We start from the raw sequence: 20,483 nt of genomic DNA on the forward strand, positions 1-20,483 counted from the left end.
GTATCTTCACACATTGTCTTGTTGTCTATTATGTGGACAGACAATCATGTACACTGGCATGATGGAGAAAGCCTCCTTTTCTCTAAATCACTGGCAGCTTCTGGCTCCCTGTCCGTGTTAATGGCTATGGATGATCCACTTGACAATTTCTCCCCCTCTACCAGTAACCCCATTCACATCTCATTTTCCGCCCGACTCCTAGAGCTGCCGCTGTTTTTTGCCGTGCTAACCTAACAGTGCATGGTCGGCCTGCCCACTGCTTCTCAATGGAGGACACCCTGGTTTCTCATCAGATCCCTCTGCCCTGTTCTCTTCCAGCTGAGCCATTCACTGCCATTACATGTTGACCCTCAATGCTCCTCAGTATATTCTATGTCAGGACTGAGTCCTGCTTGAACAATAGAAACTTCTCTTCTCTTCTCTTCTCTTCTCTTCTCTTCTCTTCTCTTCTCTTCTCTTCTCTTCTCTTCTCTTCTCTTCTCTTCTCTTCTCATTGGCCTCTGCAATATATTTTTTATATATTTTATTTGTTCTTAACTTGTTATTCATTCATTCATTCATTCATTCATTCATTCATTCACTCCTACTATGCTTTCTGTCTTTTCTTTCCTTGTAATGGTTTAACCCTTCCTTCCTGTTTGTTAATTTATTTTATTTTCCTTTCCTTTCCTTTCCTTTCCTTTCCTTTCCTTTCCTTTACTTTCCTTTCCTTTCCTTTCCTTTCCTTCGGCTTCCCGCCCGTCCCGTTCCGTCATTTTCCTTACTTCCTTCATTTTATCCTTTTCTTCTTCCCATTGCTTTATTTCATCATTTCGTTTTTTATCCTTATTTTCCACCCTTCCGTCCTTCTTTCCTACATTTTTCTTTCATTTGTTTTGTCCATCCTAATGTTTCTTTCTTCCTTACATTCCTTACATATTCTTTTTCCTTATTTCATTCATTTGCCTCCCTTTTGTTTGTGTCTTCCTTTCTTTCTTTCTGTTTCTAACTCTTTCATTGTGCTTACTGACTTTTATCAGTATCAGAAGATGATATAAGATGTGACCTTTTGCTATTAGAATCACATAATAATTATCATATTAGCACTAGCTTTGAGGTGCTTTGCTTTTTATTTTCAGACTGTGTGGCTGTGTGCAATCTCATCCTTATTATTTTTCTTTCCTTTTTTTCCCCAAAAGCCAAGGAACAAATAAATGTATTCTTGAGGATGATATCTCCTGGCTATATAAGTTCTAGAATCCCATTTTGCCTTTTAAAATTAATCAGAGAAGCTCTACTTTACATTCTAAAGCATTTGTAATTATGGCTCCCAACCTAAGAAACTTATATCTGCTGAACTAATATAATCTTATTACTGGAATAGCATAAATTTATATTTAAAGAAATTAAACTGTGATTACGTGGCCTCTGCATTGATATTAGGAATACAGACATTGCCTAAAGCTGTCCATGTGACTGTTTTATTGTACAGACACAATGAGAAAAAATATTAGTATAATTCATTGTTTCAAAATGCTAGTCTCTTAATACTGGCATCCTAATTATTAGTCTTTTACGTAGAGCATTTTTGGATTTCTCTACAAAGGGATGTAAAGAAATTTCGACTGTGGGAGAAAATGAAAGTGCTGAGTGTTTGCAATTAATTTCTGTAATTTCACACGAGTCCTTTACAGTCTTTTTAAGTGTCATCCACTCACATGATTGACTTGCTAATTTCTCCCTGGCAGTATGCAAAAATATGCAAAGTGGAAGCCAGGTTGAGGAAGTCAGATAAGAGCATTGTTTCTAGGCTATAGGCTCAGGAGTCAGTGGCTTGGGTTCAGTGGCTTTAAAGAGTCAATTAACACCTTAACTGCCTTAGAGTGATGGGGTCTGTGATCTCTCTTTCTTATTGTCTAGATGTCTTTTTGATTTCATTGTCACCTTTATGACAACAAGAATGAAACACTTTACAAGTCAATTAATGATGTGTAATGTACCCATAATGCACTAAAAGCAGTGGAATATTAGTACCAACCTAAAAATATTACTCAAAGTTGGTGTATATGTTATTAAAAGGTGTAGCGATCAATAAATGCAAGGACATGATTAAAAGATATACGCTCAGCACTGAGATGAGATGATGTTTCTGGAGAATACTTGAAGTTTTTAAAAGCTCCACAATCAATAGTTGCTATAAGTTGACGGCAGTGATAACTGGATGCTAGTCAATGTGATGTTATGTTATTCTGCTGTAAAACTGATTTGCATATGTTTATGCTTCTAAAATACCACCCAATATGTCAAGAATCTGTCTATTTTTAAATCCATTACAGATTCTGATACTAAATATGTGCTGCTACAAAAATCGAAACATATATTTCTTTCAGAATGTTCCGTTGTCACTGGCAACAATGTTAATTTATAATCCATGAGGTTATGTAACATCTTTATGTACTAAACTTTAGTATGGCGAGTATCGATATTACTAGAGCTAAAACGTACGTTATTTTTTTGTGCTACGGATATATAAATACCTTAAAATGTGTACTATTACATTTGTAAGTGATTGAATTTACAATTTATGGCTAGTGGATTATTGAACAGATGAATTAATCCCACCGATTTAGGTTGGAGAAGGTACCTGAGCCATATCTATAGACCACAATACCCTAACGTCTCCATTACAGATTTGCGCAAAACTTTGGCGATAATTTTTTAATCGACTTTTATAAAATATTGTGAAATGACAGCATTTCCATTAACCAATGTTATGCGACAAAAAAAACGAAATATTTTCCTCTCGCGATAAGTCATGGCAACAGAAGGGGTTTTGATGGACTTTGGCTACACTAGCCATTATATTTAATTGAATGAGGCTGTATGTGTATCTTGACGGAAGCAGTGCGGAGAGCAGCTTCTGGGACGTGCTGTGGTGCGACTGGTAACACAAGCAGACACACTCTCTCGGTTTAAATCTAGATTAAAAACACATCTCTTTCGCCAAGCATTCGAATAATGTATCTCTTAAATTGTGACTGCAGACTATATTAATTTTTCTGAAAAATCATGTAATACGCGCACAAACTGACAGCCACCACTTATAAGCTTCTATTAAATATTGTAGAAACGTAATTTTCTGTAAAGTTTCTTTGTAATGATTTGTATTGTAAAAAGCGCTATACAAATAAACTTGAACAAGTGTTGAGTGGCCGCGATCATCTCTGGTGACCGTTTAGGAGCTGTAACGCGTCACAGAGGTGTGCAGTGTAAATAGTCTAAGCATTAATGGCAGGGAAAGCCACTTATACTTGAGAGCAGCCACATATGTGGTGTTTCTTGGAGGTTATAGTACATTGTGGAATGATCATATGACTTTTTACGTAGGCCATGTGACCTGTTAATGCGAGAAAATGCAAGTTTCCATTGAAGTTTTGTGAAATATTCCTTTTTCAAATTGCCTGAAAAACCACCTTATGCAAGCGTAAAAACTTTTTTTTTTTGCAATAAATGGGTGTTTTTGCTAAATTATTATGACATATTTTCAATTCACAATTTCAGTTTGCGCAATTTGATGGGTAATGGAAATGCGCCTATTGTAGCAGCAAGCATTTATTCTTCAGAAAAAGTCAAAATCTAGTTTAACACTCCACCCTTGTTTTTTTCCTTCACCGTTATGCAATTCATAAGGGTCAAAGAGGTCAGGGACGGCAGAGAAAGGGCCTTCTCCCAATGTCGCCCCCTCCTCTCAAAAGATGCCCATAGATAAGCCCTGATTAATGAGAGGGGTTATGCTCTCCGGGCGATGTATTATTTTTTGATTTTGCATGGTGAAAGGGTCTCGCCTGCTAGCGTTTCATACGGAAGCTCAGCCCAGGGATCATTGCTGAAAAAAATGTGATGCAGCAGGAGACAAATGGAAACACATTACTTACAAAGAGTGCTGTCTCGAACCCTGGAGCTTTTGTTAGAACCCACTTTGTCACGCCATACCGCAAAGTTTCCCGTTCTTTCTGAACTTCGTTTTGAATTTAGGTGATGATCAAGTGACTGAGGTGTTAAGTTGATATGCATCCTGAACAGTCTTGCATAAATGTAACATTACACGCATTATTTGTAACAAATGAACACTGAACGAATTATGTTCTTGGAGAAATATACAAATGTTGATTCGTAGCAACTACACCCCTGGTTATTTTTATGTATTCAAAATCTTTGGCTCACTAAACTCCTTTTTTAATTAGGCTACACATGAGCACACAAACACATAGATTAAGGACAGCATTTCCAAGCCCTTCAAACACATAAAAGCAGCTTTTTATAATTATTGACTGACATTCATACTAACAAGACTCAAGTACCTGCTCAGAGATATGAGGCACATATCTGCAATTTTGGAAGTCTGTGTACCATTTTGAAAGTCCGTGTTTTTTAAGTTGTTCATTAGACATGACATCTTGACAGCTTTAGTTGGTGGAAATGCCAGAATATCATCAGAATATCATTAAATTAATTTACATTATGTGTTCGACATCCCCTAATGAGAATCACTTGTGATTTGCATAAATTCTAATGTGTGGCACTATACCTTAAGCATGGGGATATTTAATGTAAAGTTTGTGTATATAAAGTATATATGTATGTATGTATGTACAAATATATAAATAATTATATATAATATTGAAATTTAAATATACAGTAAATTTCATTAATACACAGATGTTATTCTAAAACTCAGACATTTTATTAAAGACTCTTAAATCTGATTGAATGGGCAGCATTTGAATATTAATGTAGGTAATTAAAATGTACTTGTACATTTACATTTACATGCTGTATATGTATATACAAATGTCAGGCAAAAGTTTGGCATAGTTATGATTTTTAATGTCTTTGAAAGAAGCCTCTTATACTCACCAAGGCTGCATTTATTTGATCAAAAAATATAGTAATATCGTAAAAACAATTTTAAAATTTAAGATTACTGTAATATAAGTCAGTTTTATGTATTTTAAAATGCAATATATTCCTGTGATGGCAAAACTGAATATTCAGCATCCATTACTCCAGTCTTCATTTTCAACCTTCAGTAATCATTGTAATATTTTGATTTGGTGCTCAAGAAGTATATATATATATATTAAAGCAAGGCTTGTGGGATGCTCCAGGTCAGCATTTGTGAGAACCTACCAAGAGGGGTCAGAGGAGGGACAAACCACAAATTGGTTCGTGAACTGGCAGAAATACTGCATCTTTGCTTTTTCAGTGATATACAACCACTGGAGGGTACTTGGAAAAACATGAATGCAGCAGGTTACTGTCACATAAAGCTTTTCATATAAACCTATTGTAAAACTAAATCCATCTGAAATATAGAAGACAGCCAGAAGACTGCTCTGTCAAACAGAATCAGCTGTGCGTACACGGCTCGAAGGAAGACAGGATGGTTATTGGTGAGCTAGCGTTTATTCTCCAGCCCCACGCTGGCTTGTTTGGTGAAGGTTAACTTTAAAAACGTGGTAATTGCAGTGTTATTGACGACTTCTGGAGATGTGTCTGATGAGAGGTGGGCATCTAATTATGGTATGATTTAATGACCAGTTTCATTAATAGTGAGTTAAACTTTTTAAATCATGCTGTGTGTGTTCACCTCTCTGCCCTTGGCTTTTTAAGTGGATGAATCTGAGAACGGTGGGTGGAGAGGTCCTGTCGGATACCTGGAGGATACGCCACAGGAGGCTGTTAAAATCTTAGCAACTCTATTTTCTGCTTTTTGTATTTTCACATGAGGGTGTAAAAAGGATCCATGTGTTTACTAAAGGCTTGTTTGAATTAAGCAAACGAAGGTGTTGATGCATGTTGTAATGCATTTCCTTGCAATCACTTTGTATGCAGCTGATTGGTTCTGACAGCAACACCCCATTCTTCCATCTCTCAATCACTTAGTGCTTCATTACCACTGTCTTCTGCTTTCCATCTCAGTCACAGTGGATCTTGCAAACTTCTCACTTTACAGCCCTTGCAAATGCTGTGATCTCTGCCAAAGAGTTTTGTCTTATTAAGACATCGTGCCTTGAAGAAGGTGCAGCATTCACTGGATATAGAGCGCAACGAAATGACAAAATCACGCGTGCATGTCCCGATTTAGATCTTATGTACATTTGAGAGATATATACACACACACACACACACACACACACACACACACACACACACACACACACACACATAGTGTATATAGAAATAAATAAATATAACAAAAAAATAATTAATTATTAATATATTTTTTTAATAATATAAAAATACATTGTGGTTTATTATAAATATTTAAATAATTATAATTCAATTATTGTGTTATTCAAAATCAATATGAAAAACATTTGCTTTGATGAACTCTGCATAACAACACCAGGAGCATGTCTTAAAGTAAACAAGGTCAATTATGGAAATTGAGTTAACTTGTTTTTGTCTTTTCTTTTTCTTTTGCTCATGTCTGTCTGATTTGTTGCAGGTTTACCTCAAGCTAACAGGCACACGCTCTTTGATGGCCTCTCTTCAGAACAGGGTTTTTACACATCGAAGGACTTTCTTCCTCTCGTCGCGAAAGCCAGTAAACCAGGTGAACAACCTGAAAAATGTGACTTTGACAAAGTTGCACCTGATGATTTAACATTTCTGAAGCACCACATGCTGTATAAGGACTGAGTCCAGTTTCTTTTAATTATATTTACCTTGCTTACAAAAGAGTAACAATAGTACTAGTACTTTTTTGCTGTTGTTATCATGTTTTTTTAAATGTCTTGAAGTACCATGAATATAGTAATTATTCAGTACCATTATGGATTATGTTAACTTTCATAATTACCAGAGGTAATCATTGTTCTGGATATTGGCTTGATAATTTTCCTGTGATGAGACTTTCTGAAGGTAAACTTCTTTGTTCTTGTGTTGGCTTTAATGATGAAACACTTATTCATTGGCATACTTTGAAGAAAGGGAGGAGCCTGAAAATGGAGCATGGTGTAGTTTGCCATGCCAGATATAATTGCTGTTTCTGAAGATATATCTGAATAATCGAAAAGAACAGAAAGGAAGATGAGAAGTTTTTGTTCCTGCTCCCCAGATTAATGAGGGTGTTGACTCACAATACTGGCATCAGAATCAAATGAAAATGGAAATTTTGGGGAAAGAACTTGATTGAATGAATAAAACCTCAGTAATGAATAAATCTTAATCCAATGTGCCGTTCTGCCTTTTACTGCAACTCGCTGCATTAAGGCAGTTGGCCAAGGATTTAATGAAATAGAAACATCTGAATATTTACAAGCATTTGAGACAAAATGCTGCAGAGCTGTAAAAAAAAAAATTGTGTTAGAATGGATGTTTTTACGCATTTGATATTGCCATTATTCTACAGATAGATACAGAAAGATAATAAAATTATAAAAATAATGTTATATATATATATATATATATATTTAAGTTATTAAGTTATTAAAATGCTATTGTAAAACATTTTTGTTATTGCTCATTATATATATATATATATATATATATATGTACAAAAGAGCATTTTATATAAAGTTAGAATAGTTATATATACTGTAGCAATTATTATATATATAGTTATATATAGCAATTATTATATATATATATATATATATATATATATATATATATATATATTTATATATATATATTATTTTTATAAGACATTAAATAGAGTCAGCTGATCAGATGCTGATAGTTTTTATCATTTGCTGAATTCATTGCGTTCAATATAGGCGCAGACACCCTTATCGCATCAAAAAATAAAAGCAGTACCACGACAGGTGTGAAGTATAAAACTACTGATACAAGGACATTTCCGGAAAAATATATGAAATCATAAAAACAGAAAACAAAGACAGGAAGACGAGGTGAACCAGGCTCTGATGGAAGCAGAATAATTTAATAGTGACGTGCTGTGAGCGCTTTATGAACAAGCATCTGCTGAGCTGTCAAGTGAGAATTGTTCAATAGGCAGAATTCGTTGTTTTTTTTTCTCAGTCTTTCTTGTCCTCGTCCCCCTGTCTCTTGGATTTCAGGGATGTGTGGTTGTCACTCGGTGCTGCCGGAGCTCCGTGGCACTGTGATCGTTCTGGGCGCTGGAGACACGGCCTTCGACTGCGCTACTTCTGCCCTGCGCTGCGGCGCCCGCCGTGTGTTTGTGGTCTTCAGGAAGGGATTCACCAACATACGAGCAGTTCCTGAGGAGGTGAGGAGCTGGAGATAGAATGAAAGTGAGATAATATCAGAAAGAAGATTAAATATATGCTTAAAAGTAAGGGTTTTAGCATAATTTGGTGGTACATTGGGTTTGATATTTTGTTATCGGTGGCAGAGATCAATTAGTATGATCCTATACTAGGTTCTCTCTTTCTTAAAAAAAAAAACTTTATTATTTGACTGTATATTTCCATAATAAACAAGTCTGTTTTAACTTTCCAGAAGTTAGAAAATCATTGCAAAATGATTTGCTTTGCTGTGTTTTTGATCAGTTTTTACTTGTAACTTTTCCTGACTTTTTGTGACCACAGATTGAAAACCCCTGATCTATGCAATTAAGTTTATATATTAAATGAAACCACTGTTTTATTATCAGAAATGTATTATTTATAAACAATATATATTAGAAATTTGAAGAAGATAGTTTTAGAATAACTATTATTATTTACACGCATGCATTGTCAGGGTTTCTAATACCCGAGACATAACGAAGATTGAACAAGCGGGATGATGCATCACTTTTCAAAGAATATAGTTTAGAATATATTTTTTCATTTAACACACATAGAAATGTTTTATTTTTTAGAAAGCCTTTTGTAGAGTTCCAAGTGGAACCTTTAAATTTAAAGTTTGTTTTGAATTAATTTTTTGAATTAAAAAACGATTACAAGTAGAAGAAGGCAGAAAGTGAAGGAGAGTCAGGAAGTGAGAGGAAGAGAGTCAACATCAGGCAGCAGAGTGAAGCTTATTAATATTTGGTGTGAGAGAAGTGTGAAGCAGAGATTTATGAAGAGCTCTGTGAGAGTGTCCTCTCTCTCTAGACCACTGACACCGCTCCTAAGCCTTTCCACTCTCATTTATTGCAGACTTGCCTTTGCTTTCAGGGGGAGATTACTGTCAATTGTCCTACTCACACACAGGGCTCTCTGGTGAGCTATATAGCCACCTCCACTCTGGTAATGATGCTAGCCGGCTAAACGTGTCATGATCAGCTCCATTTAGACGAAGCTGTCAAATATGTGTCTCAGATGTACTGAGGGAACTTCTTTTTTTCACCATTATGTTTTTGAGACCATAAAGTCCAATATAAAAAAGTACACTTTTTAATACTGAAAGTACTAAATGCAGTGCCAGTGTGAAACTGTATAATGTCTGATAATCTAATAATTGAAAAAAAAAGTTTTTGAAGCAGGTAGCCCCGCCCCCAGACTTGAGCCAGAGCAAAGTGGCACAAAGCCAGTAGTCCTCTCTCTGCAATAAAGTGAAATTAGAAACCATTTTAATGCTGAAATAAAATGACGCACTTCACCTTTAAGTCTGATTCACACATTGTTCTTCACATCACCCACCACATTAGGATAAAGTACGGTAAAGTGCAGTAATTATTCACATCTGTTTACACTCTCCAGTGAAGACGCTCGCCTAATGTGGCCGCCATCGTCTTCAACTCATTAAAGCTGTTTATAAGCTATATTAAGTTTAAGACTCCTGTAGGCATACATAATCAGAACAGAGCGCTCGGTTGTGCATTGACGTGAACTGAGACAATTTATGCAAACGTAGTAATAGGAAAATAGAATTTGTCACCGCACGACTACATCCCTCCCAACGGCCCCTTCCACGAAGCCAGTGGGCTTCTTTTAGAAGATTCAACCGCACTTTTCATCTGTTTTTATTTATTTATTAATTTATTTATTTTGGTGTAGTCTGAGAGAAAATCTTCTGTAAACTTTCTGATGTGCTTCCACCAAGCCGAGTCGTACTTTAAACGAGGTACAGCGCTCTCGTAATCATGCGCTTCATTATCTCATGGCCGGATAAAAGACGTGACCTTTGCTGGTTGTTGTTATGTGCACTAACTTTGCACTCGTTCAGTTTTAAGACCTGAAACATACTTAAAGGAATAGCTCACCCAAAAATGAAAATACTGTCTTCATTTACTCTCCATTGTGTTGTTTCAAACTTGTATGACTTACTTTTTCAGTGTAACACAAGTCCTTAAAGTGCAAGTCAATGGGGTCCAATTTATATGACCATGTTGACTTTCAGAATATCCTATTTTGTGTTCTGCAGGTGAAAAGAGGTCTTGCTGGATGGGAAAGACATCGTGTTGACTAATGATGGCAGAATTTTAATTTTTTTTCCTCTTTTTTTTGTGTGTTCAAGTGCACTTAAGAAAAAAATAATACTTTAATTTCTCAAGGATGCATTAAATAGCATTTAAAGTGACAGTGAAGACATCTAAGGTTAAAAAAAAATATGTATGTATGTATGTTTTTATATTTAAGGATATATAAGATGCAAATGTTTGGCCAATGCACAGTAAGTGTGCATATCTGAATACTAAAGGAGTGTTAGCTAGCAGTTAGCTAGCAGCTAATATGTCATACTTACTGTATACTGTGTTGTAAACACTGTATAATGCATGCTTAAAAAAGTAAAACTATGTGTGAAACCAGAAGCATTATGCAAAGATAATCATTTCAAACAATAGGCCACACAGCCTCAATTCATTGCATATTTCATTGAGTAAAATTTGCACTCTGGGACATGTCAGATATTTCGTTCAAAGATTTTTTGTCAAGCTAGAAGCATTTGTACGTGAGTTCTAATTGTTTTAGGGCTTTAATTGGAGTCTTTCTGATGTGTTTAGATGGAGCTGGCCAAGGAGGAGAAATGTGAGTTCCTGCCCTTCCTCTCTCCACGTGAGGTGTTGCTAAAGGCAGGCCGGGTCCATGGAATGGAGTTCTGTCGAACTGAGCAAACAGAGTCGGGTCAGTGGGTGGAGGATGAGGAGCAGATCATACGACTGAAGGCAGACTATATCATCAGTGCTTTCGGCTCTCTGATGAATGACCACGCAGGTATTGTATGTTCCTTATTACAAATGAACGCCCCTCCTCCCAAATGTGATTCTTTTTCAAGTAGAGTTCTTCAGAATAATTACAGTTCAAAATATGCAGAGCATTTGCAATCAATTTCTAGGTGTTTCTAAGTATTGGAACAGACCCAATGTCTCATTAAATTTTGTGATTCTGAACGGTGTTTGTGGGTTCATTATACTGTAAGTAAACCCATCTGCCATTGTCAAATGGTTGAGGCTCATGTTGTTGGTGTTGTTTCAGAGATTTATTAATTTGATTTAGGTCAAATTCAGCACCAGTGTCATCTGATTAAGTAGTGAAGTGTACAAGTGTATCCCAGCCCCCCACTAATAAACGTTCTCCTTATCACAGGCAGTCCGGAAATCAGCAGTGGGTTTTAAAGCTTGACCATATCGTACACACAAAGCCATATTCTATTCTATTCTATTCTATTCTATTCTATTCTATTCTATTCTATTCTAATTAAAATATCATTTTATAATAAAACTCATTACAACAAAACTCATAACAGAGATAATTACAGTTTGTATATGGTACATGTTGATATTATTATCATTATTAACTTTCTGAAATCATTAAAACGTTATATAATGCCAGCTATAATTTCATTTACATTTAAATGCGAGTTGTCTTTTGCTTTCATATAATATTATTACTTAATATAAAGCTATTTTACATATAACTATATTAATATTATATGATAATATTATATCATAGAATATTAGCAGAAAATTACTGGTATATTACTTTACAATTTGTATATAGAACATTTTTGAAATATGGAATAGTTTTCTAACTCATCAAAACATCATAATGATAAATCTGATTCCATTTACATTTAAATATTAATTTCAATATTTTTCCCCCGCCACACACTTAAAAAAAAGAAGTAATGGGAACTTTATTAGTATTTCTATATCACAATATTTACTTTATTTCTCATACATGTGACTATATCTTGCAATTGCTAATTTATATATCATAGTTTTAACTTTATTTCTAGTAATTGTGATTTTATATCTCACAATTGTCTTAATTTGTTTAAATATCACAATGTAACTGTATTTATTTGAAACTTTATTTCACCCTTTGGAAATGACTTTTCTCTATGCATATTTGTATTTATTTATTTATCAGCATCAACACTTTGAGTCAAGTCAGAGACTTAAAACTGGTGTGCTGTTGGAATGGTATTTATATTGTATTTGTCTTTAATGGTAGCGTGGTGACTAATGGCGTTGGACTGGTTTTATGCGGTTACTAAATGGAAATCATCTTAAAACAGAGTGTGAATGGATTAGTATTGAGCTCCTGCAGTCAGCCCTCTCTCTGGGAGCAAATGCAAGTCATTACCGCACAGTTACAACTCAAAATTATTCCTGGACGGTCTTAGTGACATGATTACAGGATGAAGAGAGAGACCACGTGTCCATTAGAGAGAGACTCAGCAGCATCAGAATCACCTTTTTTTTTCACCCGGATAATTATCTGCTCGCCAAGTCCCTGATCTTTAACCAGTGGCAGTGTGTGAAATGCACTGCATTTATTACCGATGTTAATTACTATACTTGTTTTTTGATTCTTTTCTAACATATTTTAGCATGATTCCTTTGTTAAACTGAAGCAGTTCAAAATTGCTGCTAAATACTGACTTGGGATTTCCATCCGATTATTCTCTAGTACTAATAGATGTGGTCAGGTACTTGTGATCACAGCACATCATTCAGTTAGTTAAATGAACCCAGTTAACAGTTAAATAAATAATATGAATTGTAACAATTCAATCATTTAAAAACTGTAATCAGCAGACCTGCTAATTATTGGTGGGCTGCAGTATACAACGTGTTCAGGGCAGATGACAGAGCAGAACTTTTTCTGACATGATTATGAAGGCCACTAATTAGATCAGGCTGATAAAGGGCAGACCTGCTATGATTTTCAATTAGGGTTGCATTAAAAAAACAAGGTGTAATGTCACAGAGAGACTGTAGTGTCCAGAGCAGACATGAATTCACCATAATGAGAACGATCCCACCCACACTATGAGTTTACTCACTGACCAGCCTGCATGATTTCAAACTAAAACCAACTGTTTCAACAGTCGCAAACAGAAGTTTTGGTACATAAAAATGACATACTGTTTGTGAATGTTGAAAAAGCATGTTTCGTCATGTGATGCTTAAAACGTGTATTGATGGAGTGTTCCTGTGTTGGCAGGACTTTTCCATCACTTTCTGGGCCTCATTGACAACTAAAATTTTACTTTTGTAAAGAAATCCCATGTCTAGGCAGAATTAGTTTATATCTACAAAACTAATTGCAATCAATCAAGATAAACATTCATGGCAAGAAAGTGTTCAGTCAACTGTGCCCAAACATATAAATAATGTATAAATGCAAAATATTTTTTTTTACAAAATGTTTTTGTAAGCATTTCATGCTTTTATCTTTAAAGAGTATATTATAATGATTATGTGTTTAAATGCATTTTACATTTTGCCTAATGATGAACAAATTAGTATATAAATACGGTTGCAATTATTATATTTAAACATATGATTGTCTATGTTGAGTTTTATTATGCATTATTGAATATATATAATATATTGATTCAGCAAACATTACCACAGTGCAATTATACCTGGATAGACTGTAATATTTGTCCCTTCTTCATTCCTATAATTTCTTAATTTTCTTGCATGTAATCCAAGTTGTTTGTCCTCCCCTTGAAATGAGCACCTCCAGTTGTTTCATAAGTATTATTGGCACTATTGTACGGTGTCTGACCTGCTCTCAGCATCTGTGGAACATGTTAAGCATCAGAAAAGGTCTGCGCAGCAGGAGAGGGTTATCATTATTAGCAATTAGTCTACAAGGTTAATTAAAGCACACCAAATCACCTCTTAGCAGGAGCGGGAAATAGTGTACTTGACCGAAAGCCAGCTAGTGTAATTTCGCAAAGAGATTGTAGGGAGGTTATTGTGTTTGATGAGGTTGTTGTGTGTTTGTGTGTGCGGCTGTCTTTCGGTTTAATGGAATCAGATGGTCTTGTTCAGACATGCCTGTGTTCATCTCAATCCCTATTTTTGTCATCTTAGTGTACTTCTGCTTTGCAGATATTGTGTTTTGTAACACAAGCAACAGCCACAGTTCTGTCCGCACTGTAGCTTCCTTTAGTTTTGCAAAAAACGCTGAGGGATGGTGTTTTTTTTTTCTTTCCTGTCTTGTGTTCTTTCATTTAGGAAATATGAATTACTTGCCCACTCAAGTGTCTCATCAGATTGGTCTGGCTGCGGCCGTCGAGGGCCGGTACCAGAACAGCTGACATGGCTAGAAAAATTGGCTGGCAATCTAGCAAGGCCTGCCCACTGGAGCTAACAGATGATTTGATCCCTCGCCACACTTGGCTGTTTTTTCTTTCCATTTTCTTTCTTGCCCATTTCTTTATGGGGGAGAGTGGCTGGATTGTGATGGAGTGTTCTGCATCCGGCTCCTGTCGCTCCAGCCAGGGCTCGTCCCCCACCCACCCGCTCGGCCGAATATTCAAACATCAGCATTCCATTAATCACACTCCATCAGCTGTAATGAGGCTGCTTGCTTTCTCCGGCACAAGACTGAACAGCAACTTGCATTTGAGCTTGACACTCAAACAAAAGGCTTTATGCCTTTATGCACTGACTTTCTTTTGGACACACCTTCTCATTCAAAGAGTTTTCTTTATTTTCATGACTATGAAAATTGTAGATTCACACTGAAGGCATCAAAACTAAGAATTAACACATGTGGAATTATATACATAACAAAAAAGTGTGAAACATCTGAAAATATGTCATATTCTAGGTTCTTCAAAGTAGCCACCTTTTGCTCTGATTACTGCTTTGCACACTCTTGGCATTCTCTTGATGAGCTTCAAGAGGTAGTCACCTGAAATGGTCTTCCAACAGTCTTGAAGGAGTTCCCCGAGAGATGCTTATCACTTATTGGCCCTTTTGCCTTCTGTCTGCGGTCAAGCTCACCCCTAAACCATCTCGATTGGGTTCAGGTCCGGTGAATGTGGAGGCCAGATCATCTGGCGCAGCACAACATCACTCTCCTTCTTGGTCAAATAGCCCTTGATGCCTTCAGTGTGACTCTACAATTTTCATAGTCATGAAAATACAGAAAACTCTTTGAATGAGAAGGTGTGTCCAAACTTTTGGTCTGTACTATATATATATATATATATATATAAATATATAAAATAACAAATTAGAACAGATAGAGGATACTTGAAAATATTTTCTTTATTTACCCTCATGTCATTTCAGACCCATTTGACTTTAATTCTTTTGTAACAATTTGAACAGATGTTTTGCAGAATGTGTTTAAATATGAATATTAAGAGACTGTCAAGTGCTAAATTACCAAAAAAAAGCACCAAACCATGACACTTCCTCGTCCACCTTTCACTGACTTCTTTACACACTCAGGGTTCGGTCTTTCGATGACGAACATAATATTTCCCATCAGACCCAAATAAATTAAACTTGTTTTCATCTCTCAAGTGAACTTTGGACCAGTTCTCGTCTGTCCTTATGACATGCTCCTCAGCAAAACTGAGCCTAGCCTTTTGATTCTTTCTGCTGATGAGATCCCTTTGACCTTCATCTGGAGAAACTGCTCTCACCGAGTTTCTTTCAGTCACCTTAGAGCAGCCCGCCACCATGCAATCTGTTAAAATTAGAGGAATGCTGCCAGTTTAATAGGGTTTGTCAGATAATTAAGGAAATTAGCAGCATTGCAGTGCCATATTAATACCAATAACTTGGAGGCATCTGTAAGTGTTCTCTAATTTTGATCAGAGTTATTTTTCAAATATCTCATTTAAGTTTGTATAATGTGCTTCAGAATACAATTAATTTATTAAATACGGACAAAAAACTTGTTAGGATAACTTTAAATAGGACTAGGCAGTGACCTTGAAATTTAGGAAATTGTAGGCCGTTCTATACTAATTTTGATCTCCACTGTGTGTGTGTGTGTGTGCTCTTGTTTTTGTGAAATATCAGGACACAACTCTGTATAATGACATGGGTATGACACAGGTATTACAAGGAGAGGGTGACTTATGAGGACATAACCCATGTCCCCATTTTTCAAAATGCTTATAAATCATACAGAATGAGTTTTTTTGAGAAAGTTAAAATGCACAAAGTTTCCTGTGAGGGTTAGAGTTAGGTGTAGGGTTGGTGTAGGGCCATAGAATATACAGTTTGTACAGTATGAAAACCATTACGCCTATGGGATGAACCCACTTTTCACAAAAACAAACGTGTGTGTGTGTGTGTGTGTGTGTGTGTGTGTGTGTGTTTGTATATACAGTATGTGTATATATACATACTGTATATTAATTTTCTCCCAGTCACAGTGAACTGACTCATTGTGCCAAGAGCTGCTCAGCAATCCTGTTTACACTAGTGCATTTTAAACTTAAAACTATCCTCGTCTACACTTGCGGTTTCACTGTGTTTTAAAAACATGTCACATGACCATTTATGCAGGTACAACAATGAGCATGATGTTATTTTCAGATTACATGGTCATCAAGGATACACAGAGTGAATGTTGGAAGCCACGCCATTGTTTTCAAAAGTCACTATTTGGGTCAGTTTACATTAAAACGCAACTCCAGAGTTTTTTTTTTTTAACTAAAACAGGGTCTTCAGTTTTTTCAAAAGTCTCAGTTTTTAAGGGTAAAAAATGCCAGGGTTATGTAAACGGCAGACGTGACATTAGCAAAAGTTATGTGTTTTAAAACGAAAACGCACTAGTGTTAACATACGTAGCCTAACACTGAAATTTGTGCTATTGTAGTAGAGAACAATGGGAATGTTCTGATGGAATGATAACTATCCTAGTGTGCTGGTCCACAATCCCCATCCTCTCCTTTATCCAGTGTGGATTCCTCTGCTTAATGGACCCTTGCAATTTGCATCTGCCAGTGAGGAGAATGCCCATGGGTAGAGAGAGAGCTAGAGAGAGTTTTTACTTAAGAATGATCTCTGAGGGCTGTGAGAGGCCTGACACACTCTACTACCTCTCCAGAGAAGACAGAAGAGGAAGAAAAACAACTCACTGTTAGCATCTGTGTGTGTGTATGTGTTTAAATAGGATAAGTGAAGCTGTTGAAGAGGTCTAGACAATTGCAGAGGACTTAGACATTAGAGGGAGATAAAGGGTAAAAAATAATAGAGAAGAAGAGCAAGAAAAAGTGTTGACGATCAGGAATACAGGCACAGTATCAAGTGTAGGAGCCAATCTCTCTTCCTCTCTGTCTTTGAACTGACCTGCCAGCTCACTGGAGGATATTACAACTTAGTTCTTAACATCACTTCCCTTCAGCCGGTCTCTTAAATCGGCCGCAAGAAAATCGAAATCTTAGTTATGAGGAGGAAGAGGAAAACTCAATTTATTTCTACTTGGAAGTATTGGGTGGGCTCTGGCGTTTGCCGTTTATACAGAATTCTGACTTTCAGTGTTTGGAAAATCTGATTGTTGGTGTGCATGCTTGTTGCTTTCTGTTATTAAAGGAGACATATAATGGAAAACAGTGTGTAAATTAGTTTGATAAACTGTGTAAACAGTCACCAGAGCATAGATTGTTTATTAAAACTAATATTTAAAAACTCTGGTCCCTCAGAAATCATCAATTATGGGGCATCACACTCTTGAGCAGGGGTCGAGAATAGAATAGAATTTGTAATACCTTCTGCCAGTCATATATTATGTTATACACTTTGCAATAGTTAATAATTAATTTATATATGTATTTTTTAATATAATTTCAGGTTGTTTCAAGTAACATACGTTCATGTAATTCTTCTATGGCTGATGTTATTCTGTCATTTGTGATTGAGTAACAGTGTCCAATAAACAGCTGACTTTTTTACTCAATAAGAGGAGTTCCGTTCCTCCATAGTAATCCTCATAATGTGCAATAAATCTTGGGCATCCTGCCTTTAGATCTGTATTTGGAATTTTCTTCATTGATAAATGTAGGACGCTGTCCATGCCGAGCAGCGGTGCCTTTAGAAGATGGATGGTGTGTGTTGAAGAGAGAGGAGGGGTGGTCATTTCAGAATGCAGATCAGTTTGACAGACTATCTTCCCACTAACATTACTAACAGTGAATGAAATGCACAAGGAGATGTTACATTAACCTCGCAAAAAGAAAAAGAAACGCCAGTGGGGGGAAAAAAGCCCTCGTCATTTGTCTTGGTAGTATTTTCTTGCCATTTCCAGTCTATCAGGTTTTTCCTTTCCTGCAGGTCTTTTTCCATGTTACCTCTTTCCTCTCATAAATTGGCCCTATTCTTTATCAGTTCTTTCTTTCTCTGCAGTGATGGAGGCCATGGCTCCCATCAGGTTAAACAGATGGGGGCTTCCTGAGCTGGACCCAGAGAGCATGCAGACTAGTGAGCCGTGGGTGTTCGCTGGGGGTGATGTGGCCGGTCTGGCCAATACCACAGTGGAAGCAGTCAATGATGGGAAACAGGCCTCCTGGCACATGCACAGATACTTACAGGTGCTTTTCTTTCTTGCTTTCTTTCTGGAATCAGGAATAGTTAAATGTCATCTGTCATCACCCATGTGATGTACCAAATCCATGTGGTCATGTTTTATACAATATCTGAGCTGCTCTTTAATGTATAGTGAAAAACTCTTCTATTCAGGCCATTAAGCTCCAAAAATAACAATAAGAAAAGCATCCATATGACAATTGCACTATAGTACAAGTATTTGTAAGCCACACGTATTTGTGTGACGAAAATAAAACTAAATCTTCCTTTGCGCTGTAGCTCTTTTTTAGAGATAGGTTTTCAGCATATAATGACTTTTTATGTCTGCTTTAGGTCTTTTTTCGGTTTATGAGACTTTTTTTGTGTGTGTGTGTGTGTGTGTGCGTGTGTGTGTGTGGAAGAGAGCCTTGGATTTATGTATTTCACATAAAGAAGTCTTATATGGTTTTGGAATGACATTAGGGTGAGTAAAAGATGACAGGGCCAGGGCAAGATGAGGTTATACAAACTGCACACATAATAATTATAAATTAATTACCGAAAATGCCATTTATAATACTCTAAGATGGAGTGTATCATCACACTGCAGGACTTCGCCGTCTCTGCTGTGAGATGTCATGTCAGCTGCCCAAATGACAATGTTGTGTCACTGTAAACGCACACCCAAATTCATTTTCTCAACAAATCCACATTTGACAACACTTGCTTTTATCCTGATGAGACCGAAACAGATGTTGCCCTGATTATGTCCCGTGTTAAGTTCACAAAACCCAGTGGAAAAGGAGGATTTGCAGTGCTAATTAATTATGTAGATGAGAGCTTTACATGTTCTCTACAAAGAGTGAGCTGTGACACCGCTGGATACAAAAGCCTCTCAATATGAGTCTGTTTATGAGTAATCAGAGCACAATAAGGAATAAATTAGCATTATAGCGGGCGGTAGGACAATGGTCTTCCTGTGGCTTCACGCGGCAGAACCACACACCGGGGCCACACATCGAGAATGCTGTTCTGCGCAGGATTATTCCGTAAATCTCACCTCAGAGGCACCGGCGATACGAGCTTGTTCGGCTTAATTAGTTTGCTACTAGCAAAGTAACTGTGGAGAGTGAAGGAGGGAGGTCAGGGATTGAGATAGAGCACTAAGGATTGTCCCGTTAGCTGAGCCAGATTAGCCTGGGCTCCTGAGAGGGGCTTATGGAGGCCCCCTGCCTGTCAAACACACACACACACACATACACACTCACACACACACACACGCAGACTGAGACCCTGCAGAGACATCGGTGGGTGTTCATGCTGCTAAAGCCATCAAACCCGTACACCAACAAAACCATCAGAATCCAGGCTTAAATGAAGGAGCTGTGACGTGTATTATATAATTATGAAGATATATGTGACAAAACACTGAGTGCTTGCATGACTATATGACAGTTTATTCTTGAGTAGATAGAAAAGAAGGCTGTGCGTGAGTGTTTTGCGTCACAGATGACTGTAAAGTCGACGTGAAATCAAAAGTTGAGGAATAAGAAAATTGACCTTGTTTACTACATGTTACTAGACTTATTTTGTATGATTATCAGTGCATATTATTCTGAAGTTTAAAAGAAAAAAATTATCTTCCTACCATACTTGCCCCATGCCTGACAGAATCTTGGAAATAATGATCTGGACAACTAGATTTGGATGCTTGAATTTTTTAAGTTTTAAATAAATTTAAAGTTATTTATTAATATTTACTTAATTTCTTTTTTTCTTGTTTGTTTTCAATAATATAAAAAGTTTGTTCAGT

The 20,483-nt window shown here is 36.5% G+C and overlaps 1 protein-coding gene across 4 annotated transcripts in view; it reads left to right on the forward strand.

Moving 5' to 3' along the window:
• Positions 1–20,483, forward strand: part of LOC132124202 (dihydropyrimidine dehydrogenase [NADP(+)]-like) — a 159,376-nt gene that overhangs the window by 61,968 nt on the left and 76,925 nt on the right. For all 4 annotated transcript variants that reach the window (XR_009426728.1, XM_059535112.1, XM_059535111.1 and 1 more), the window contains exons 9-12: positions 6,491–6,598; positions 8,067–8,236; positions 10,901–11,111; positions 18,512–18,696. Coding sequence is in view for 3 of the 4 variants with exons in the window: in XM_059535112.1 (XP_059391095.1) it covers positions 6,491–6,598; positions 8,067–8,236; positions 10,901–11,111; positions 18,512–18,696 (674 nt within the window). In the remaining variant the exon portion in view is untranslated. The remainder of the gene's footprint in view (positions 1–6,490; positions 6,599–8,066; positions 8,237–10,900; positions 11,112–18,511; positions 18,697–20,483) is intronic.

The sequence above is a fragment of the Carassius carassius genome, chromosome 42, assembly GCF_963082965.1.
Source record: "Carassius carassius chromosome 42, fCarCar2.1, whole genome shotgun sequence".
In the NCBI taxonomy this organism is placed as follows: Eukaryota; Metazoa; Chordata; class Actinopteri; order Cypriniformes; family Cyprinidae; genus Carassius; species Carassius carassius.